Below are 21,814 nucleotides of genomic sequence, written 5' to 3'. Positions count from 1 at the left end.
ATATATACTGCCTATTGTAAAATAGATTGCTAATGGGAAGCAGCCGCATTGCACAGGGAGATCAGCTTGTTGCTTTATGACCACCTAGAGGAGTGGGATAGGAAGTGTGGGAGGGAGATGCAAGAGGGAGGAGATATGGGGATATATGTATATGTATAGCTGATTCACTTTGTTATAAAGCAGTAACTAACACACCATTCTAAGAAATTATACTCCAATAAAGATGTTAAAAAATAATGAAAACAGCATGGTATTGGCACATAAACTGACATGTCCATCAATGGAACAGAATCCAGAGCCTAGATTGATGCACACACCTACATATGGTTATTTAATCTACAACAAAGTGGCAAGAATATACAATGCAGATAATACAGTCTGTTCAACAAGTGGTGCTAGGAAAGCTGAACAGTTATACATAAATCAATTAAATTAGAACACTCCTTCTCATCATATACAACAATACAGTCAAAATGGTTTAAAGACCTAAATATAAGTCATGACACCATAAAACTTCTAGTGGAGAACATAGGTAAACATTCTCTGTCATAAATCATACCAATATTTTCTTAGTGCAGTTTCCCAATGCAAAAGACAATGAAAGCAAATATAAACAAATAGGACCTAGTTAAACTTAAAAGTTTTTCACAACAAAGGAAACCATCATCCAAACTAAAATATTGCCTACAGAATGGGATAAAATATTTGCAAACCATATGAACAACAAGGGGTTAATATCCAAAATATAGAAACAGTTCACACAACTATATATATATATAACAACTAACCCATTTGAAAAATGGGCTGAAGACATAAATACACATTTCTTCAAAGACAACATAGAGATGGCCAAGAGGCACATGAAAATATGGTCAACACTGCTAATTATTAGAGAAATGCAAATGAAATCCTCAATGAGTTATCACCTCACACTAGTCAGAATGGCTATCATCACAAAATCTACAAATAATAAATGCTAGAGATGGTATGGTGAAAAGTAAGCCCTTGTACACTGCAGGTGGGAATGTAAATTTGTGTAGCCACTATGGAAAACAGTATGGAGTTTCCTTAAGAAAACTAAAAATAGAGCTACCATATGATCCACCAATGCTACTATTGGGTATTTATTCAGAAGAAACAAAAACACTAATTCAAAAAGATACATGCACCCCAATGTTCATAGCAGCAGTATTTACAGTAGCTAAGTGTCCCTCAACAGATGACTGGTATTTATATACAGTGGAATGTTATTCAGCCATAAAAATGAATGAAATATTGCCACTTACAGGAACATGGGTAGACCTAGAGAATATTATATTTAGTGACATAAGTCAGACAGAGAAAGACAAATAGTATATGATATAGCTTACGTGTGGAATATAAAAATAATACGAATAAATTCGTATACAAAACAGAAACAGATGCACAGACATAGAAAACAAACTTATGGTTACCAAAGCAGAGAGGCAGTGAGGGAGAGACAAATTAGGAGTATGTTATTAACAGATACAAACTACATAAAAAAAGATAAGCAGCAAGGGTTTACTGTATAGCACAGGGAATCAGAGTCAATGTCTTGTAATTACCTATACTGGTACATAATCTGAAAAAAATAACCAAATCCTTTTCCTCTACATATGAAACTAACATAATAAAAAATAAAAATAATACAATTCAATCGAAACATTGCTAACAGTCTTGAAGAGACATTTTTCCAAAGACATACAAATGGCTAACAGGCACATGAAATGATGCTCAACATCACTAATTATTAGAAAATGCAAATGAAAACCACAATGAGGCATCACCTCACACTGGTCAAAATCGCTATAATCAAAAATCCTACAAATAGGAAATGTTGCTAAGGATCTATAGAAAAGGGAACCCTCCTACACTGTTGGTGGGAATGTAAATTGGTGCAGCCTCTGTGGAAAACAGAATGGAGGTTTCTTAAAATCTAAGAAAAGAACTACCATATGTGCTTCAGGAAATCCACTCCTGGGTATGTATCTGAAAATGAATACACTAATTTGAAAAGATACATGCACCCCAGTGTTCGCAGCAGCACTATTTACAATAGCCAAGAAATGGAAGCAACCCAGTGTCCATCAGCAGATGATGTGTTTACGAGGATGTGATATACATATACAATGGAATATTACTCAGCCATAATAAAAGTGAAATACTGCCATTTGCAGCAATGTGGATCAACCTAGAGAATATTATGCTCACTGAAATAAGTCAAACAGAGAAAGACAAATATTATATAATATCACTTATATATATCACACATAATATCACTATTTGTGAGACATAGACTCACACAGTCTATGTCTACAGACTCACGGACATAGAAAACAAACTTATGGTTACCAGATGGGAGATGGACAAATTAGGTGTATTTACAAATCAGGGATTAACAAGTACAAACTACTGTGTATGAAATAGATAAGCAAAAAGGATTTACTGTTATAGCATGAGGAATTATACCCAATATTTTGTAATAACCTGTCATTGAATATAATCTGCAAGAATACTGTATCACTATGTTGTACACATGAAACTAAAACAGTATTATAAATCAACAATACTTCAATTAAGAAAAAGAAGAGAAGAAAAGGCAAACCCCAGGACTGAGTCATGGAACACTAAGAGTTCTGGAGGAAGAGGAGCAGTTAGCACAGACCGAGGAGTGTTCAACTTGTCAGGAAGAAAACCAGTAAAGTTTGATATTACAAGAACCAAGAGAGGAGAGAGATTGAGAAGGAGAGACTGGGCCACTGAAATGAATGTTTCTAAGCATTTAAGATAAAGAAAGAAATTTTAATCAATATATTTGACAACATAGAAGTCATTAATCACCTTGCTGTGAGTGGTTTCAGTGGAGTAATTGGGAAGAAAGTCAGATTGGACTGGATTGAAGAGGGAAAGTGTGCTAATAAAGTGTAACAGGAGTGGAAATAACTCTCCAATATTTAAAAAAAATAGCTTGGAAGCTAAAGTAGTTTGTGCAGTTTGAAGAAAATTACTTTTTGGTAAGATAGGATATATCAGACCATATTTGTAGGCTAGTAGTAATGATATAGGACAAAGGAACAGAATGGTGATATATGAAAGAGGGACTTTAATGAACAGAGTGAAGTTCTTGATAAGATGAGAGGGTATAGTGTCCAGCATACAAGTTTGGAACTGGTCTTTCATAGGAGCAGAAATAGATGGGTGCTAGCAGTTTTAGAGATTCCATTTAGGTGGGGAAAGTAAAAGGAAATTTTGATGCTGTTTATTTTCTCAATGAAATATGAGGTAGCATTAGCTGAGAATGAGTGGGAAAGAAGATGAGATATTTGAGAAGAGTGGGTAAGCTGACCTACCGGGAAACATAGTAAGATGTCAGACAGAACTAAGTAACCAGTTTGAGGTTTGTGGTCTTGAATTTTAAGTGCAACCAGGCATCTTAGCTGTGTGATTTTTTTTATAAGTAGGAAATTAATCCTCCTCAGTCATGGCATGTTATTCTTTCAATGTACTTCTGGATTTTTTCTTTGAATTATATTTTTTTTGCATTGAATTTATAAATTTTACCTTACTATGGTGTATAAATATCCTGTCTATCATTAATCTCCAAATGTAATGTCCAAATTACTTCCACATTATCTCCAAATATGTCTCCAAACATAATATTGGGTATACAAGACCCTCCTTTAGGCATCTTGCTTTGATTTGGAAGAACTGGGTGCTTGAATAATTTTATCTCAAAACTTAAAGCTTACATTTCTTTGATCTAATACCAGTATTATTTTTCAGTCAGTACTATCTACCAGTGTTCGTTTATGCCTCCCATGTGATATCGAAGACTAACGAATAGAAGACTTCCTTGAGATAAGTTTGTAAGACATTGAGGATTCACAGGAAAGAGGAAGGCAGTTAAAGACAAGTGAGACTGTTGCAATGGCTATGCATATGTGGCAACTTGATAATACATATGTATGCATGAGGTAGTGGATATCTGAAATGGAAGGGTGAAGTGTAAAGTTAAAAGGACAATGTATGGGAGGAAGATGTTGGAGGAGGAAAACATGCTGCATCTGATAGAGAAGAGAGGACATGGTGGGGAAGAGATGCCAAAACAGGCGGCTCACATTGCCCTAGTAGCATAAGCTAATCATCCAATGTAAAGAGGGGAGAGCCAACGGCCTTGGTGTGCAAAGTGAAACTTTGAGGAGGCAAATCTGGCATATAGATACATTTTGTTAGACCTACATAAAGGTTGTAAAAATTGGTAGTTGTAAACATTTTAAAATTGAGAGGTTTCTTGAGAAAACTTGTCTATGACTTCTCTCAAAAATTCTGAAGATATGTGTTGAGCATTTATTATGCACTAGTTACTCTTCTAAGCCCTTTAGCACTAATTAACTCAAATCTCATACAAGCTCTATGTGGAAGATACCATCATTATTATTATTTTAGAATTTAGGAAACTGGAACAGAAAAGCTAAGTGACTGGCATTTTGTCACACAACTGGTAAATGGCAGAGCCAGGATTCTAATTCGGAGAATCTGGCTTCAGAGTTTATACATTTTTTTTTTTTTTTTGGTGCTCAGGCCTCTCACTGTTGTGGCCTCTCCCGTTGCGGAGCACAGGGTCCGGATGCGCAGGCTCCGGGTGCGCAGGCTCAGCGGCCATGGCTCACGGGCCCAGCCGCTCCACGGCATGTGGGATCTTCCCGGACCGGGGCACGAACCCATACCCCTGCATCGGCAGGCGGACTCTCAACCACTGCGCCACCAGAGAAGCCCCAGAGTTTACACTTTTAACCATGCTATCTTGTTCTTTAGTTAATACTGAGCTCACATCTCTGCATGGCAACATTTGGCTGAAGATATGTAGTGTCTGCCTCTTTAGATGAAACATATGCTCTCCTGTTTGCCTCAGTTTTCTTTAGCATTCCCTTTTGTAGTTCACCTACTCCCCTTCGCTCATTTACATTACCTGTATGTTCTCTGAAGGCATTTGAATGTGTGACTCCTGATGTATAAGAAGAGGGTAGAGGAATATTACTTGTTCATATTAAGACATACTTACAAGGTTTTCATAACTTTGGAGGGTCCTTCAACATGACAGCCTCTGGCTTCAAATGCTATATCATTTGGTTGGGGAGGGGGAGAGAGTCATTTACCCACAGGGCCTGGTATATTGCAGTAGCTTAATATCTATTCATTGAATAAATAGAGCATGAATGCATGAAAAAATGGAGTTGCTGTGAGCATTCAAGTATTAGATCTGTGGATGAATTAGATAAACCTTAAGGCTTCTATTACTCGGAAATTATGATTCAATAATCCAAAACATTATAAAGCCATTAACATATCATAGTATTTCAAATTGAATATAATTACACAATTGGAATTTTAAATCTGGAAGGGATCTTTGAGAATATACAGTTCCCCAACTCCCTATTTCTATCATTTTAGGGAGTAGTAACTTGGAGACTCAGACTCCTCCTTTATGTTATGTTGTTTCCTCTCAACATTCTAGGGGAAAATGACTACACTTTCCTTTTTGCTTCACTCAGGGCAAACTTCAGAGTATCCATAAGGTTTTCTATCACTACTGTAAAAATTACCAAAATCATAGTGTCTTCAAAACAACACAATATGTTATTTCAGAATTCTATAGGTCAGAAGTCTAGGCACAGAGTGGCTTGTCTGGTTTCTCTGCTTCTGACCTCAAGGCCAAAATTAAGGTATTTGCCAGCCTTGGCTCTTGTCTGGAGGCTCTGAAGGAGAATCCCCTTCCATGCTTGTTCATGTAGTTGTCCAAATTAAATTCCATGTAGCCTCTATTTCCTTGCTGGCTGTTAATTGGACATTGTTCTCAGCTTCTAGAGGCTACCTGCATTCTTTGGCTCTTTCTCCATTATTAAAGCCAGTACCAGAAATGTGAGTTATTTTCATTCAAATCTCTCTGACCTCTCCTTCTACCTCATCTCTCCTGCTTCCCACTTCCTCCAAATCTCCCTGATGGACTCTTCTGACTTCTTTTTCTGCTTTTAAGGACCCTTTGGGACAACCCAGGTAGCCCAGGGTTGGATACTTTGCTAGGTTCTGGGAACAAAAATATAAACTAAATGATACCAGTCTTCAAGAAATATACAGTCTAGGAGAGAGAGGAGGATAAGTAGAAAAACAAGGTCAATAAAGTCATGAGTGCTATTATAAAAATCTGTACATAGCAATAATAAAAATTATGGCTACTATTTACAGAGTATTTACTACATAACAAATATAGCCCAACTAGCCCTTATTTAAAAATCAGCTGATTAGTATCCTTAATTACACCTGCTTTCACAGCAGAACCTGGATTATTGCTTAATTGAATAAGTTGGGAATGGAAATCTTGAGAGGACACTTTTAGAATTCTGTTTACCACAGTGTAATTTATCTTATTTGACTGTATATGTTTCTCTGAAAGACTTAAGCATTTAAGTGCCAGGACTCTGTCTTTGGCTAAATATTGTAGTGGTTAAATGCACAGATCCTAGAGCCCAACTATTTGGATCAAAAGCCTTTCTTGTTTGGCAGCCTAGGGTAAATTATTTAACTTTCCTGTGATTCAGTTTCTTCAACTATAAATGGAAATAAGCATAGTAACTATTCCAGAATTGAAGATATAATAGCACATTTTAAGTTTTAGTTTTTGGCATTATTACCCTTAGCACCTAGCACTTAGCACTATATTTGTTATGTAGTAAATACTCTGTAAATAGTAGCCATAATTTTTATTATTGCTATGTACAGATTTTTATAATAGCACTCATGATTTTATTGACCTTGTTTTTCTACTTATCCTCCCCTCTCTCCTAGACTGTATATTTCTTGAAGACTGGTATCATTTAGTTTATATTTTTGTTCCCAGAACCTAGCAAAGTATCCAGCATGTAGTAGGTGCTCTATGAGCACTAATTAAATAAGTAAATGAATGAATAAAATACTTTTCCAATGAATTCAGTCTCTGATGATGCATAGCCTTGCTGGTTAGGAATTATAGGTCCAGTAGGTATGCCGTTTCCTGGCTTGGCTAGAGAAGTTATGAGGCTTGCCGAAAGTCATACAGATAGGTAGTACTTGTTTTCTTTGTGGTGTGACTATTTACCTTTCCATGTGCATATTTAATGAACTGAATTATAATTTAAAGATCAAAATATAGAGTAAAAGCAGTTAGCATTGTGGGTTGCCAGGAAGGTCAGAGATTAAGTCATTATTGAATTCAATCTAATCTCCTGAGAGATGACATGATTATTTCAAAAATTCCATCTCTAAGCTTGAAGATGGGACTCTGCAAAAAGCTGAGACATCTATAAATGAAAGAGGAATTGTCACTTTGAGTCATTTGTTGATTCACCAGCAGGACCAGTTTATGCAAATTTAATTAGTAAAGAAGCCTATACAGACTTTCAGTGAAGGCATTCCACCTGGATCATTGTCATTATATTCTTTAATACATATGTAAACAGAGACACCTATGCTACATTGTAGACATAGACCCATAGGTCTATGAATATAGGTCTGTAAAATATAGACCTCAGATTTATTAAAGAAAAGGATGAACTGTCTTAGGAATTGACTCTAACATGTTCATTAAAAATGTGTATGTGAGTGAGTACATGCCTGTAATTGGAGAAAAACAGGATCACATACCAGATCTGAGAAAAAGAGAGTGATTAATTTTGAATTATAATAACACCAGGAGACTTGAAATGAGGTAGAATCATTTTTCTTATAATGATACAATGAATTTCCTAGAAATTACATAAACATTTGGCAGCTAAGGAGAATAACACCTCCCCTGAGCCCCTGTACACATCACAGGTAGCAGTACACTGGGAGATGTTATGCCACATCTATGGCCACCAAAAATCCTGAAAGGTAAATTTACCATCTGTGGAAGAACATTGGTGATATGCTGACATGTTGCATGGAAAGAGGTACAGAACTCAAGTTGGTTTCCTTCATCAAATTGTATAGCCAGCTCTTTCATTCATGCATTCCCCATTCTCCCTACATCCCTCAATGACACCTACTCCCTAATCTTTTGAAGATATGCTAGTGTGATTATAGGTTTCAGGAAACTAGATTCTATATAGCCCTCTGTTTGTCTATGTCTGATTATCTCAACAGCACTTTAAATTTGAGGACAGCTCAAGTGGCCTCAACTGCCCCTTGTTATTTGAATTTATCTGACAAGGTCACTTAAAGCTTCTGGACTATATAACTAACAGCTCCTGGACTCTGTGACAGTAGGGTTTAGGACAGTAGGGTTTAGACTGCATTTTTCCTGATGCTAAAGACCCAAGTATTTCAGCAACTTTATCAGTGGCAATAACTTCCCACCCCAACAGTGTTACCAATGATGAAAAAGGTGTGTACCTAGTCCACTTCTCCCAGGTCCTTTGGGTACCTGATATTTCTTTGTTTCCCTCCAAGGCACTGACATTCAGGAGAGAAATATGCTCAAAACTGTAATAAAATGAATATGGCCTATAATCATTTTGTGGTTACCTGCCCTATTTGTTATAGGACTGAACTGGATTTGGCCCCTGTTTGCCTTTAACTTATTTAGATGAACCTCTGGAAAGATCCATACATCTATCTAATCTCTCTCTTTCTGATCTACACTTTTACAGTCATGTTCACCACATTTCTCCTGACTAAATGCCTCTTGAAGAAAAAAGCTGCACCCCTGAGATCACTCTTGCATTTCTGTTACCTTCCTGCAGGTGGGGTGGAGGTAACAATTCTATCCCTGTTTCTAAATACCTTTTGTAATAACGCCTCTGCTTAGATTCAACGACTCTCCCACTCTCCTGTTTTGAAGCCTTGACTGAGCCCCCTTAATTAACTTTAGTTTTCAGAATCTCCTCTACAAAGCTCTAGGCATCCACTGGCCTTGGTTGCCAAGCCACAATTTCTCCTTAGGTGTTAGGGCTCAGAGAAGTTTCCTCTAACAGCTCTAGCTAAACCAGAACCCATTCCATCAATCTGTCCTCTTATACAACTTTACAGTTTCTTGTTAGCACTATGCATCATGATTGTTGGTTTTTATTCATTTATTTATTTTTGCTTGTATATTTTCTGCACTGGAATAGGATTTCCACCTTCGTGGACTTTCTCAATTGCATTCTCTACTAAATGATCAGTGCCTAGAAGAGAGCTTAAGACATAGTAGGTGTCCAATAAATATCTGTTGTGTGTAGGAATGAATTAAATCGCAGATGGATCCTGTCCCAATGTCACTGATAATTGGCACTGAAAAAGTATTTTTCCCCCTTTGTCCAACCCCATATCCCATTAACCTTGATGTCAGCTTTGGAGTCTCTGCAAGTGTTTTCTTGGGTATTGTAGGTTTTTATGTTCTTCAGTGTTTTCCTAAATCTTATGTTTTAAAATCTTTTCTCTCTTCTCTCAGCTACCTTTGAGGAAGAAATTGTAGAGGGTAGAGAAAAAGAAAGTATTAGGCAGAAGGGCTGTTAGAAAATGTTCTTGAAAAGAATTTTCCCCCGGGGAGGCAGGATAGTGTACAAAAAGGAGCATGGGTTTTAGAGTCAGAATCCCAAGCTCAAGTCCTAGCATAATCAGATTTTTTAGTAGCTTGGTGGCTATGGGCAAGTTGTGTAAATCCTCTGTGCATTATCTACAAACTGGGGTCATCAATAGCATTTGCCTCTGTTACTGAGTCCAAGCTCATTCTACTCATTGCCAATAAATCAAGAGATGGGGTGTTGGGGCAAGGAATAACGACATTATTCGGAAAACCAGGAGTCCAAGAAGATGGCAGACAAATGTCCTAGAGGACCATCTTCCCAGGGTCTGCATGCTAATTGCTTTTATAGAATAAAGAGGGGGGTGGTGTGAAGGGAAGGTAAAAAGGCCATAAGTTGTTGCAAATGTCTCCTGGTTTCAGCCAGACTCCAGGAGATGTGTTAATTTCTTCTTTCCTGTAGCCATTCACAGGTAAGCTAGCTCAGGATGTTTCCTGTGAGCTGAAAAGGTATTTTAGTTTTACTTTCAGGCATGGGGGAGAGGGTTCTTAGATATGGGCCATTATGTTTACTTTAAGCTATAGGCAAATCCTTTTATGATTAACTTGTAGCAAAAACAATAGAAAACAAAGGTTAAAGTTAAAGAAACAGATCTAATACGGAGTCATATAGGGCTCTTGTGAGGATTAAGTGACTAATACATATAATAACAATGTTAATTCTCTCCCTGCTTTTGTGTATCTTATCTCCTGATTTTCTTTTCTTACCTAGCTTTCCATAAGGAAAATCAGTATGTTTCCACAGGTGAGATACGTAATACTTTGCTACCCCAACACTGTCCCCCTCCCCTACTCATACCTCAATTCTAGTAAAAACAAAACCCTAAACAAATAAAAACCACACATAAAATCTAGACAGTCCAGTCTGGAAAGGATTGAGACAGCTCTCCTAAAACAATGTCTTACTTGCTTGGTAAACTTTACACACAAAAGTCCCCTTAGCAAACACTGCAGCACTTTCACAACCCTTACAGCCTTCCCCGGAAGAGAAATTCACAAGAGTGATTCTCAAAGTATACTGTCTACTGAAAAAAAAACGCACAACCTATAAAAGTTAAGAGTTGTTTCGTTTGGTGGACTTTCTGAGGATTTCATGCCTGGGAGTTAGCCTCTCAGGTAGTTCTGAAGGACTCATCTGAAGAGGTAAGGGAGGATCCAGGATATATAGGAGTTTTGCAACAAGGACCAGGTAGTAGGAACATCAAAAGATTGCTGTTTATTTTATTTATTTTTCATTGGAGTATAGTTGCTTTACAATGTTGTGTTAGCTTCTGCTGTGCAGCAAAGTGAAACAGCCATATATATATATATATATATATATATATATATATATATATATATATATAATCTCCTCTTCCTTGGGTTTCCTTCGCATTTAGTCCACCACAGAGCACTGGGTAGGTTTCCCTGTGCTATACAGTCTGTTCTTATTACTTATCTATTTTATACACAGTAATGTATATATGTCAATGTCAATCTCCCAATCCATCCTACCCCACTTCCCCCCTGGGTATCCAAACGTTTGTTCTCAAAGTCTGAGTCTCTATTTCTGCTTTGTAAATAAGTTCACCTATACCATTTTTCAAGATTCCACATATAGGTATTAATATACAATACTGGTTTTTCTATTTCTGACTTACTCTGTATGACAATCTCTAGGTACATCCACATCTCTGCAAATGGCACAATTTTGTCCTTTTTTTTTTACAGCTGAGTAATATTCCATTGTATATATGTACCACATCTTCTTTATTCATTCCTCTGTTGATGGACATTTAGGTTGCTTCCAGGTCCTGGCTATTGGAAATTGTGCCACAATGAACAATGGGGTGCATGTATCATTTTGAATTATGGTATTCTCCGGGTATATGCCCAGGAGTGGGATTGTTGGGTCACATGGTAGTTTTATTTTTAGTTTTCAAAGTAAGGTCCATACCTTTCTCCATAGTGGTTGTATCAATTTACATTCTCACTGAAAATGTAAGAGGGTGCCCTTTCCTCCACACCCTCTCCAGCATTTATTGTTTGCAGATTTTTTGATGATGGCCATTCTGACTGGTGTGAGGTGATACCTCATTGTAGTTTTGACTTGCATTTCTCTAATGATTCATGACGTTGAGCATCATTTCATGTGTTTGTTGGCAATCTGTATATCTTCTTTGGAGAAATGTCTATTTAGGTCCTCTGCCCATTTTTGGATTGGGTTGTTTGCTTTTTGGATATTGAGCTGCCTGAGCTGCTTGTAAATTTTGGAGATTTTTCCTTTGTCAGTTGCTTCATTTGCAAATAATTTCTCCCATTCATAGGGTTGTCTTTTCATCTTGTTTATGGCTTCCTTTGCTTTGCAAAAGGTTTTAACTGTCATTAGGTCTCATTTGTTTATTTTTGTTTTTATTTCCATTTCTCTAGGAGGTGGGTCAAAAGGATCTTGCTGTGATTTATGTCATAGAGTGTTCTGCCTTTGTTTACCTCTAAGAGTTTTATACTGTCAGGCCTTACATTTAGGTCTTTAATCCATTTTGGGTTTATTTTTCTGTACAGTGCTAGGGAGTGTTATAATTTCATTCTTTTACATGTAGCTGTCCAGTTTTCCCAGCACCACTTATTGAAGAGGCTGTCTTTTCTCTATTGTATATTCTTGCCACCTTAATGAAAAATAAGGTACCCATATGTGTGTGGGTTTATCTATGGGCTTTCTATCCTGTTCCATTGATCTATATTTCTGTTTTTGTACCAGTACCATACTGTCTTGGTTACTGTAGCTTTGTAGTATAGTCTGAAGTCTGGAGCCTGATTCCTCCAGCTCCGTTTTTCTTTCTCAAGATTGCTTTGGCTATTTGGGGTCTTATGTGTTTCTGTACAAATTGTGAAATTTTTTGTTCTAGTTCTGTGAAAAATGCTTGTGGTAGTTTGATAGGGATTGCATTGAATCTGTAGATTTCTTTGGGTACTAGATTCATTTTCAAATTGTTCATTCTTCCAATCCAAGAACATGGTATATCTCTCCATCTATTTGTATCATCTTTAATTTCTTTCATCAGTGTCTTATAATTTTCTGCATACAGATGTTTTGTCTCCTTAGGTAGGTTTATTCCTAGGTATTTTATTCTTTTTGTTGCAATGGTAAATGGGGGTGTTTCCTTAATTTCTCTTTCAGAATTTTCATCATTAGTGTATAGAATGCAAGAGATTTCTCTGCATTAATTTTGTATCTGGCTATTCTACCAAATTCATTGATTAGCTCTAGTAGTTTTCTGGTAGAGTCTTTACGATTCTCTATGTATAGTATCATGTCATCTGCAAAGAGGGAGAGCTTTACTTCTTCTTTTCTGATTTGTATTATTTTTATTGCTTTTTTTGTCTCTGATTGTTGTGGCTAAAGTTCCAAAACTATGTTGAATAATAGTGGTGAGAGTGGACAACCTTTTGTTTTTCCTGATCTTAGGGGAAATCTTTCAATTTTTCACCTTTGAGAATGATGTTGGCTGTGAGTTTGTCATATACGGCCTTTATTATACTGATGTAAGTTCTCTCTATGCCTACTTTCTGGAGAGTTTTCTTCATAAACGGAAGATGAATTTTGCCTAAAGATTTTTCTGCATCTATTGAGATTATCATATGTTTTCTCTCCTTCAATTTGTTAATATGGTTTATCACATTGATTGATTTGGGTATACTGAAGAATCCTTGCATTCCTGGGAGAAACTCCACTTGATCATGGTATATGATCATATTAAGGTGCTGTTGGATTCTGTTAGCTAGTATTTTGTTGAGGATTTTTGCATCTATGTTCATCAGTGATATTGGCCTTTAGTTTTCTTTCTTTGTGACATCTTTGTCTTGTTTTGGTATCAGGGTGATGGCGGCCTCATAGAATGCGTTTGGGAGCGTTCCTCCCTCTGCTATATTTTGGAAGAGTTTGTGAGGGATAGGTGTTAGCTCTTCTCTAAATTTTTGTTAGAATTCGACTGTGACATCATCTGGTCTTGGGTTTTTGTTTCTTGGAAGATTTTTAATCACAGTCTGAATTTCAGTGCTTGTGATTGGTCTGCTTATATTTTCTATTTCTTCCTGGTTCAGTCTTGGAAGGTTGTGCTTTTCTAAGAACTTGTCCAATTCTTCAAGGTTTTCCATTTTAATGGCATAGAGTTTCTTGTAGTAATCTCTCATGATCCTTTGTGTTTCTGCGGTGTCAGTGTTTACTTCTCCTTTTTCATTTTTAGTTCTACTGATTTGAGTCTTCTCCCTTGTTTTCTTGATGAGTCTGGCTAGTCGTTTCAATTTTGAAACAGCTTTTAGTTTGATTGATCTTTGCTATTGATTACTTCATTTCTTTTTCATTTATTTCTGATCTGATCTTTATGATTTCTTTCCTTCTGCCACCTTTGGGGATTTTTGTTCTTCTTTCTCTAATTGCTTTAGGTGTAAGGTTAGGTTGTTTATTTGAGATGTTTCTTGTTTCTTTAGGTAGGATTGTCTTGGTATATACTTCCCTCTTGGAACTGCTTTTGCTGCATCCCATAGGTTTTGGGTCGTCTTGTTTTCATTGTCATTTGTTTCTAGGTATTTTTTGATTCCCACTTTGATTTCTTCAGTGCTCTCTTGGTTATTTAGTAGTGTATTGTTTAGACTCCATATGTTTTTATTTTTATAGATTTTTTCGTGTAATTGATATCTTGGCTCATAGCATTGTGGTTGGAAAAGATACTTGACACATTTTCAACTTTCTTAAATTTACCAGGGCTTGATTTGTGACTCAAGATATGATCTATCCTGGAGAATGATCCATGAGCACTTGAGAAGAAAGTGTATTCTGTTGTGTTTGGATGGAATGTCATATAAATATGAATTAAGTCCATCTTGTTTAATGTATCATTTAAAGCCTGTGTTTCCTTATTTATTTTCATCTTGGATGATCTGCCCACTGGTGAAAGGTGAGTGTTAAAGTCCCCTAATATGATTGTGTTACTGTTGATTTCTCCTTTTATGGCTGTGAGCATTTGCCTTATGTATTGAGGTGCTCCTATGTTGAGCGTATAACTATTTACAATTGTTATATCTTCTTCTTGGATTGGTCCCATGATCATTATGTACTGCCCTTCTTTGGCTCTTGTAATAGTCTTTATTTTAAAGTCTACTTTGTGTGATATGAGAATTGCTACACCAGGTTTCTGTTGATTTCCGTTTGCATGGAATATCTTTTTCCATTCCTTCAATTTAAGTTTGTATGTGTCCCCAGGTCTGATGTGGGTCTCTTTTAGACAGCATATACATGGTTCTTGTTGTTTTATCCATTCAACCAGTCTATGCCTTTGGGTTGGAGCATTTAACCCCCTTTTATTTAAGGTTGCTGTTGATATGTATGTTCCCATTACCATTTTGTTAATTGTTTTGGGTTTGTTATTGTAGGTCTTTTCCTTCTCTTGTGTTTCCTTCCCATAGAAGTTCCTTTAGCATTTGTTGTAAAGCTGGTTTAGTGGTGCTGAATTCTCTTAGCTTTTGCTTGTTTGTAAAGGTTTTAATTTCTCCCTCGAATCTGATTGAGATCCTTGCTGGGTAGCTCAATGTTGGTTGTAGCTTTTTTCCTTTCTTCACTTTATATATGACCTGTCACTTCCTCTGGTTTGCAGAATTTCTGCTGAAAAATCAGCTGTGAACCTTATGGGGATTCCCTTGTATATTATTTGTTTTTTGCCATTGTTTCTTTTAATATTTTTCTTTGTGTTTAATTTTTGATAGTTTGATTAATATTTTTCTTGGTGTGTTTCTCCTTGGATTTATTCTGTATGGGACTCTCTGTGATTCCTGGACTTGATTGACTACATCCTTTCCCATATGAGGTATGTTTTCAACTAAAATTTCTTCAACTATTTTCTCAATTCCTTTCTTTTTCTCTTCTTCTTCTCGGACCCCTGCAATTCGAATGTTGGTGTGTTTAATATTGTCTCTGTGTTCTCCGAGAGTGTCCTCTATTCTTTTTTCTTTATTCTGCTCTGTGGTAGTTATTTCCAATGTTTTATCTTCCAGGTCACTTATTCTTTCTTCTGCCTCAGTTATTCTGTTATTGATTTCTGTTTGAGAATTTTAAAATTTCATTTATTGTGTTGTTCATCATTGTTTATTTGCTCTTTCCTTCTTGTAGTTCCTTTTTAAATGTTTCTTGTATTTTCTCCATTCTATTTCCAAGATTTTGGATCATCTTCACTGTCATTACTCTGAATTATTTTTCAGGGAGACTGCTGATTTCCTCTTCATTTGTTTGGTCTGGTGGGATTTTACCTTGCTCCTTCATGTGCTGTGTGTTTTTCTGTCTTCTCAGTTTTCTTAACTTACTGTGTTTGAGGTCTGCTTTTTACAGGCTGCAGGTTTGTAGTTTCCATTGTTTTTGGTGTCTGCCCCCAGTTGCTAAGTTTGATTCAGCGGGTTGTGTAGGTTTCTTGGTGGAGGGGACTGGTGCCTGCGTTCTCGTGGATGAGGCTGTATCTCTTCTTTCTGCTGGGCAGGTATGCATCTGGTGGTGTGTTTTGGGTTGTTTGTGACCTTATTATGAATTTAGGCAGCTTCTCTGCTAATGGGTGGTGTTGTGTTCCTGTCTTGTTAATTTTTTGTCATCAGGTGTCCAGCAATGTAGCCTGCTGGTTTTTGAGTGGAGCTGGGTCTTAGTGTTGAGATGGAGATCTCTGGGAGAGCTTTCAGTGTTTGATATTACATGGAGCTGGAAGGTCTCTGGTGGACCAATGTCCTGAACTCAGCTCTCCCACCTCAGAGGCACAGGGTTGACACCCGGCCAGAGCAACAAGACTCTGTCAGCCACACGGTAGATCACTGGTTGGTTATAAAAGGATGTAATGCACGAGCAGCCATGTTAAAGACACGCAGTGGGAAGGTATGGGGAAAGGGCATGGAGTTTCCATGTCCTGTGCTAATGCCCCACTCTTCCCAAATCTCTCAGTGTTCACCAACCAGAAGCTCCAAGAGACTCATTTTAAACCAAAACGAACTCACAGTCTGAAAGTGAAAGGATGGAAAAAATATACCATGCAAACTGAAATATAAAGTTGGGATAGCAATACTTACATCAGATAAAAATATACTTAAAACTAAGCATTTAACAAAAGACAAATAAGGGCATTACATAATAAATAAATAAAGGGGTCAATGCAAGAACAGGATATATCATTCCTAAATATTTATGCCCTGCATATGAGAGCACCTAAATATATAAAACAATTATTAGCAGAAATAGAGGGAGAAATTGACAGCAATAGAATAATAGTAGAGGAATTTAATACCCCACTTACATCAATAGATAGATCATCCAGATATAAAATCAATAGGGAAACGCTGACCTTAAACAACTCATTATACTAATAGACCTAATATATAAATACAGAAGTTTCCAACCAAAATCAGCAGAATACACATTCTTTTCAAGTGCACATGGAACATTCTCTGGGAAAGATTACACATTATGTCACCAAACAAGTCTCACTAAATTTAAGAAAGTGTAATCATATCAAGCATCTTTTCAAACGAAGTGATATGAAACTAGAAATTAATTACAAGAAAAGAGCTGGATTCAGAGTCCAGAGTGCTCACCATTACTGGAGGGGTGGGATGGGGAGGGTGGGAGGGAGGGAGATGCATGAGGGAAGGGATGTGGGAACAGATGTATATGTATGACTGATTCACTTTGTTATAAAGCAGAAACTAATAAAAATAAATAAATAAATAAATAAAATAAAAATAAACTTTGAAAACCAAAAAAAAAAATTCTCTTAAAATTAGAGGAAATAAAAAGAATATATTCCAAAAAAAAAAGAAAAGAGCTGGAAAAAAGTAAACGTGAAGACTAAACAACATGCTACTAAACAAGTAATGATTCAACAAACATATCAAAAGGAAATTGAAAAATACTTGAGATAGATGAAAATGAAATCACAACTTTCCAAAATTGATGGGACTGAGCAAAAAGAATTCTAAGAGAAATGGTTATAGCAATACAAGTCTATCTGAAGAGACAAACAAAAAATATAACTTTATATTTAAAAGAACAAAAAGAAAAAAGGCAAAGCCCAAAGTTAATAGAAGGAAGGAAATTATAAAGATCAGAGTGGAAATTGAGAAAATAAAATCTGAAAATGAAACAAAAGAAAGTGAAATCAATAGTAAAGATGAATGAAACTAAGAGTTGGTTCTTTGAAAAGATAAGCATCATAAGAGAATACTATGAAAACTATATGCCAACAAATTAGACAACCTAGAAGAAGTGGATAAATTCCTTAAACATAATCTTTCAAGCCTGAATCATGAAAAGTAGAAAATCTAAAATGACTGAGTCCTAGGAATGAAATTGAATTTGTAATAAAAACTCTTCCAACAATCAAAGGTCCAGGTCCAGATGGTAAATTCTACCAAACACTTCAGGAAAGTTTAATGTCTATCCTTCTCATTTATTCCAAAAATTTGAAGAGGAAAGAATGCTTCCAAACTCATTTTATGAGACCAGGATTACTGTGAAACCAAAAATAGACAAAAACAGTACAAAAAGAGAAAATTGTAGGTCAATATCACTAAAAAACATAGATGCAAAAAATTCTCAAGAAAATATTAGCAAACCTAATTCAACAATATATTAAAAAATCACACATGTTGATCAAGTAATATTCCAGGGAAGCAAGAATTAACATCTGAAAAACCAATCAATGTTGTACACCACATTAACAAAACAGTTGATTATAATCATATAATCATCTAAATAGCATATGATGAAATTCAACATCCATTTAAGGAAAAAGAATCTCAACAAAGTGGGTATCAAAACATACCTCGCCATAATAAAGGCCATATATGAAAAATTCACAGCTAACGTCATACTCAATGGAGGAAAGATTAAAGCTTTTCCTGTAAGATCAGGAACAAGGCAAGTATTTCCTCTATCATCACTTTTATTCAGCATAGTATTGGAAGTCCTAGTCACAGCAATTAGACAAGAAGAAGAAATAATAGGATTGGAATGAGAGAAGTAAAACTGTCACTATTTGTAGATGGCATGATACTATATATAGAAACCCCCAAAGACGCCACTAAAAAACTATTGGAAGTAATAAATGAATTCAGTAAAGTTGCAGGATATGAAATTAATTTGTAGTTATCAGTTTCATTTCAATATGTTAATAACAAACTATCAGAGTGATGAATGAAGAAAAAAATCCCATTTACAGTTGCATGAAAAAGAATGAAATACCTAGGAGAAAATCTAACCAAGAAGGTAAGAGCCCTGTACTCTGAAATCTATAAGACATTTATGAAACAAATAAATGGAAAAATATCATGTTCATGGATTGGAAGAATCAGTATTATTAAAAATGTCCATACTACACAAAACAATGCACAGATTTAATGCTATCCTATCAAAATATCAATGTCATTTTCCAGAGAACTACAACAAATAAAATTAAAATTTGTATGAAACTACAGAATCCTCAAATAGACAAAGTGCTCTTGAGAAAGAAGAACATAACTGGATTTATCAAGTGCCCAGATTTCAAACTATACTACAAAGCTATAGTAATCGAAACAGTATGGTACTGACAAAAAAAAAAAAAAACAGAAATATAGATCAATGGAACAGAGTAGAGAGCCCAGAAATAAGCCCACACTTATATGGTCAATTAATCTATGGCAAAGGAAGCAAAAATATATAATGTAGAAAAAACAGTCTCTTTGATAAACGGTGTTGGGAAACATGGACAACTACAAGCAGAAAAATGAAACTGGACCACTTTCTTATACTATATACAAAAATTAACTCAAAATGGATTAAACTTAATATAAAGCCTGAAAATAGAAGAATCCTAAAAGAAACGTAGGCAGTAATCTCTTTGACATTGGCTTTAGAAACTTTTTTTTTCCTTTGATATGTGTCCTCACGTAAGGGAAACAAAAGCAAAGTAAACAAAAGGACTACATCAAACTATCGATAAAAATCTTTTGCAGAACAAAGGAAACCACCAGTAAAGCATAAAGGGAACCACTTGAATGGGATAAGATATTTATAAAGGTTATATCTGATAAGGGGTTTATATATCTGATAAATACATAAAAACTCATACAGGTCCGGGAGGAAGATGGCGGAAGAGTAAGATGCAGAGATCACCTTCCTCCCCACAGATACATCAGAAATTCATCTACACGTGGAACAGCTCCTACAGAACACCTACTGAACGCTGACAGAAGACCTCAGACCCCCCAAAAGGCAAGAAACTCCCCACATACCTGGGTAGGACAAAAGAAAAAAGAATATACAGAGACAAAAGGATAGGGACGGGACCTGTACCCGTGGGAGGGAGCCGTGAAGGAGGAAAGGTTTCCACACACTAGAAGCCCCTTCGCGGGCGGAGACTGCAGGTGGCGGAGGGGGAAGCTTCGGAGTAGCGGAGGAGAGCACAGCAACAGGGGTGTGGAGGGCAAAGCAGAGAGATTCCCGCACAGAGGATCGGTGCCCTCAGGCACACACCAGCCCGAGAAGCTTCTCTGCTCGGCCACCGGGGCGGGCGGGGCTGGGAGCTGTTATCGGGTTTCAGTCGGAGCGCAGGGAGAGGACTGGGGCTGGCGGCAGGAAGAGAGCCTGAAGTGCACCACGGCTAGCCCGGAGGGAGGCCGGGGAAAAAGTCTGGAGCTGCCGAAGAGGCAAGATACGTTTTCTTCCCTTTTGTTTCCTGGTGGGCGAGGAGAGGGCATTAAGAGGGCTGCTTGGGGAAGCGCTGGAGGCAGGTGCGAGCCGCGGCTAAAGTTGTGGACCCCGGAGACGGGCGTGGGACGCTGGGGCTGCTGCTGCCGCCGCCGCGGGGCCTGGGTGCGAGCGCGGGTCACTGTCTGCCCTGCCTTCCGGGGGGCCTGTGCACCCCGCCACTGCCGGGGCCCCGGGCCCCGGGGACGGCTTTCCCGGGAAAGTGCGTGGAGCGCCTCAGGTTGCTGCAATGTCACGCTGGCCTCTGCCGCCGCAGGCCCGCCCCACACTGTGCGCCCCTCCCTCCCCTCTGCCTGAGTGAGCCAGAGCCCCCGAATCAGTGGCTCCTTTAAACCCTTTCCTGTATGAGCAAAGAACGGATGCCCTCCGGCGACCTACGTACAGAGGCGGGGCCAGGTCCAAGGCTGAGACCCGGGAGCTGTGAGAGCAGAGAAGAGACAGGGAAATCTCTCTGCAGCCTCGGAGGCAGCGTATTAAAGCTCCACGGTCCACTTGATGTGCCCTGCGTCTGTGCAGTGCATGAATGGACAGCGAATCATCCCAAATTGAGGAAGTGAACTTTGAGGACAAGATTTAAGACTTTCCCCCCTTTTCCTCTTTTTACAACGAACTATCCCAAATTAAGGAGGTGGACTTAGAGACCAAGATGTCAGACTTCTCACCCTTTTCCTCTTTTTACAACAAATTATCCCAAATTGAGGAGCCGGACTTGGAGAGCAAGATTTTTGATTTTTTTACCCTGCTCTCTTTTTGTGAATGTGTATGTGTATTCTTCTGTGTAAGATTCTCTCTGTATAGCTTTACTTCCACCATATATCCCAGGGTTCTATCTGTCCATTTTTTTTCAATAATTACTTTTTAATTTTAATAACGCTACTATATTTCATACTTTATTCTATTTTACTTTACCTGCTCTTTCTTTTTTCTACCTTCCCTTCCTCCCTCCCTCCCTCCACCCCTGCTTTCCTTCTTTCTCTCTTTCTTTCCTTCCTCCCTCCCTCCCTTCTTCCTTTCACTCTTTCTTTTTCTTTCCTTCCTCCCTCCCTCCCTCCTTTCTTTCTTTCTTCCTTCCTTCATTTCTTTCCTTCTTCCTTTCTTTCTCTCTCTCTTATTTCTTCTACTAATCCTTTCTTTCTACTTTTTCTCCCTTTTATTCTGAGCCGTGTGGATGAAAGGCTCTTGGTGCTGCAGCCAGGAGTCAGTGCTGTGCCTCTGAAGTGGAAGAGCCAACTTCAGGACACGGGTCCACAAGAGACCTCCCAGCTCCACATAATATCAAGCAGCGAAAATCTCCCAGAGATCTCCATCTCAACACCAGCACCCAGTTTCAGTCAACGACCAGCAAGCTACAGTGCTGGTCACCCTATGCCAAGCAACTAGCAAGGCAGGAACACAACCCCACCCATTAGAAGAGAGGCTAACTAAAAACATAATAAGGCCACAGGCACCCCAAAACACACCAC

General features: G+C 37.6%; 1 protein-coding gene across 1 annotated transcript in view; it reads right to left on the bottom strand.

Moving 5' to 3' along the window:
• The window catches only part of LOC309796175 (uncharacterized protein), a gene marked incomplete at its 5' end in the record, with an annotated part of 165,816 nt that extends 147,382 nt beyond the window's left edge, over positions 1–18,434 (bottom strand). Inside the window, one exon of the mRNA XM_082609233.1 lies at positions 18,427–18,434. Within this exon, the coding sequence (XP_082465359.1) occupies positions 18,427–18,434 (8 nt within the window). The remainder of the gene's footprint in view (positions 1–18,426) is intronic.
• Positions 18,435–21,814: the final 3,380 nt, after the last annotated feature.

Source organism: Mesoplodon mirus (assembly GCF_964341445.2).
Source record: "Mesoplodon mirus genome assembly, chromosome: X".
NCBI classification, from domain to species: domain Eukaryota; kingdom Metazoa; phylum Chordata; class Mammalia; order Artiodactyla; family Ziphiidae; genus Mesoplodon; species Mesoplodon mirus.
The sequence above is the reverse complement of the archived record's forward strand: the minus strand, read 5'-3'. Positions and strand labels throughout refer to the sequence as shown.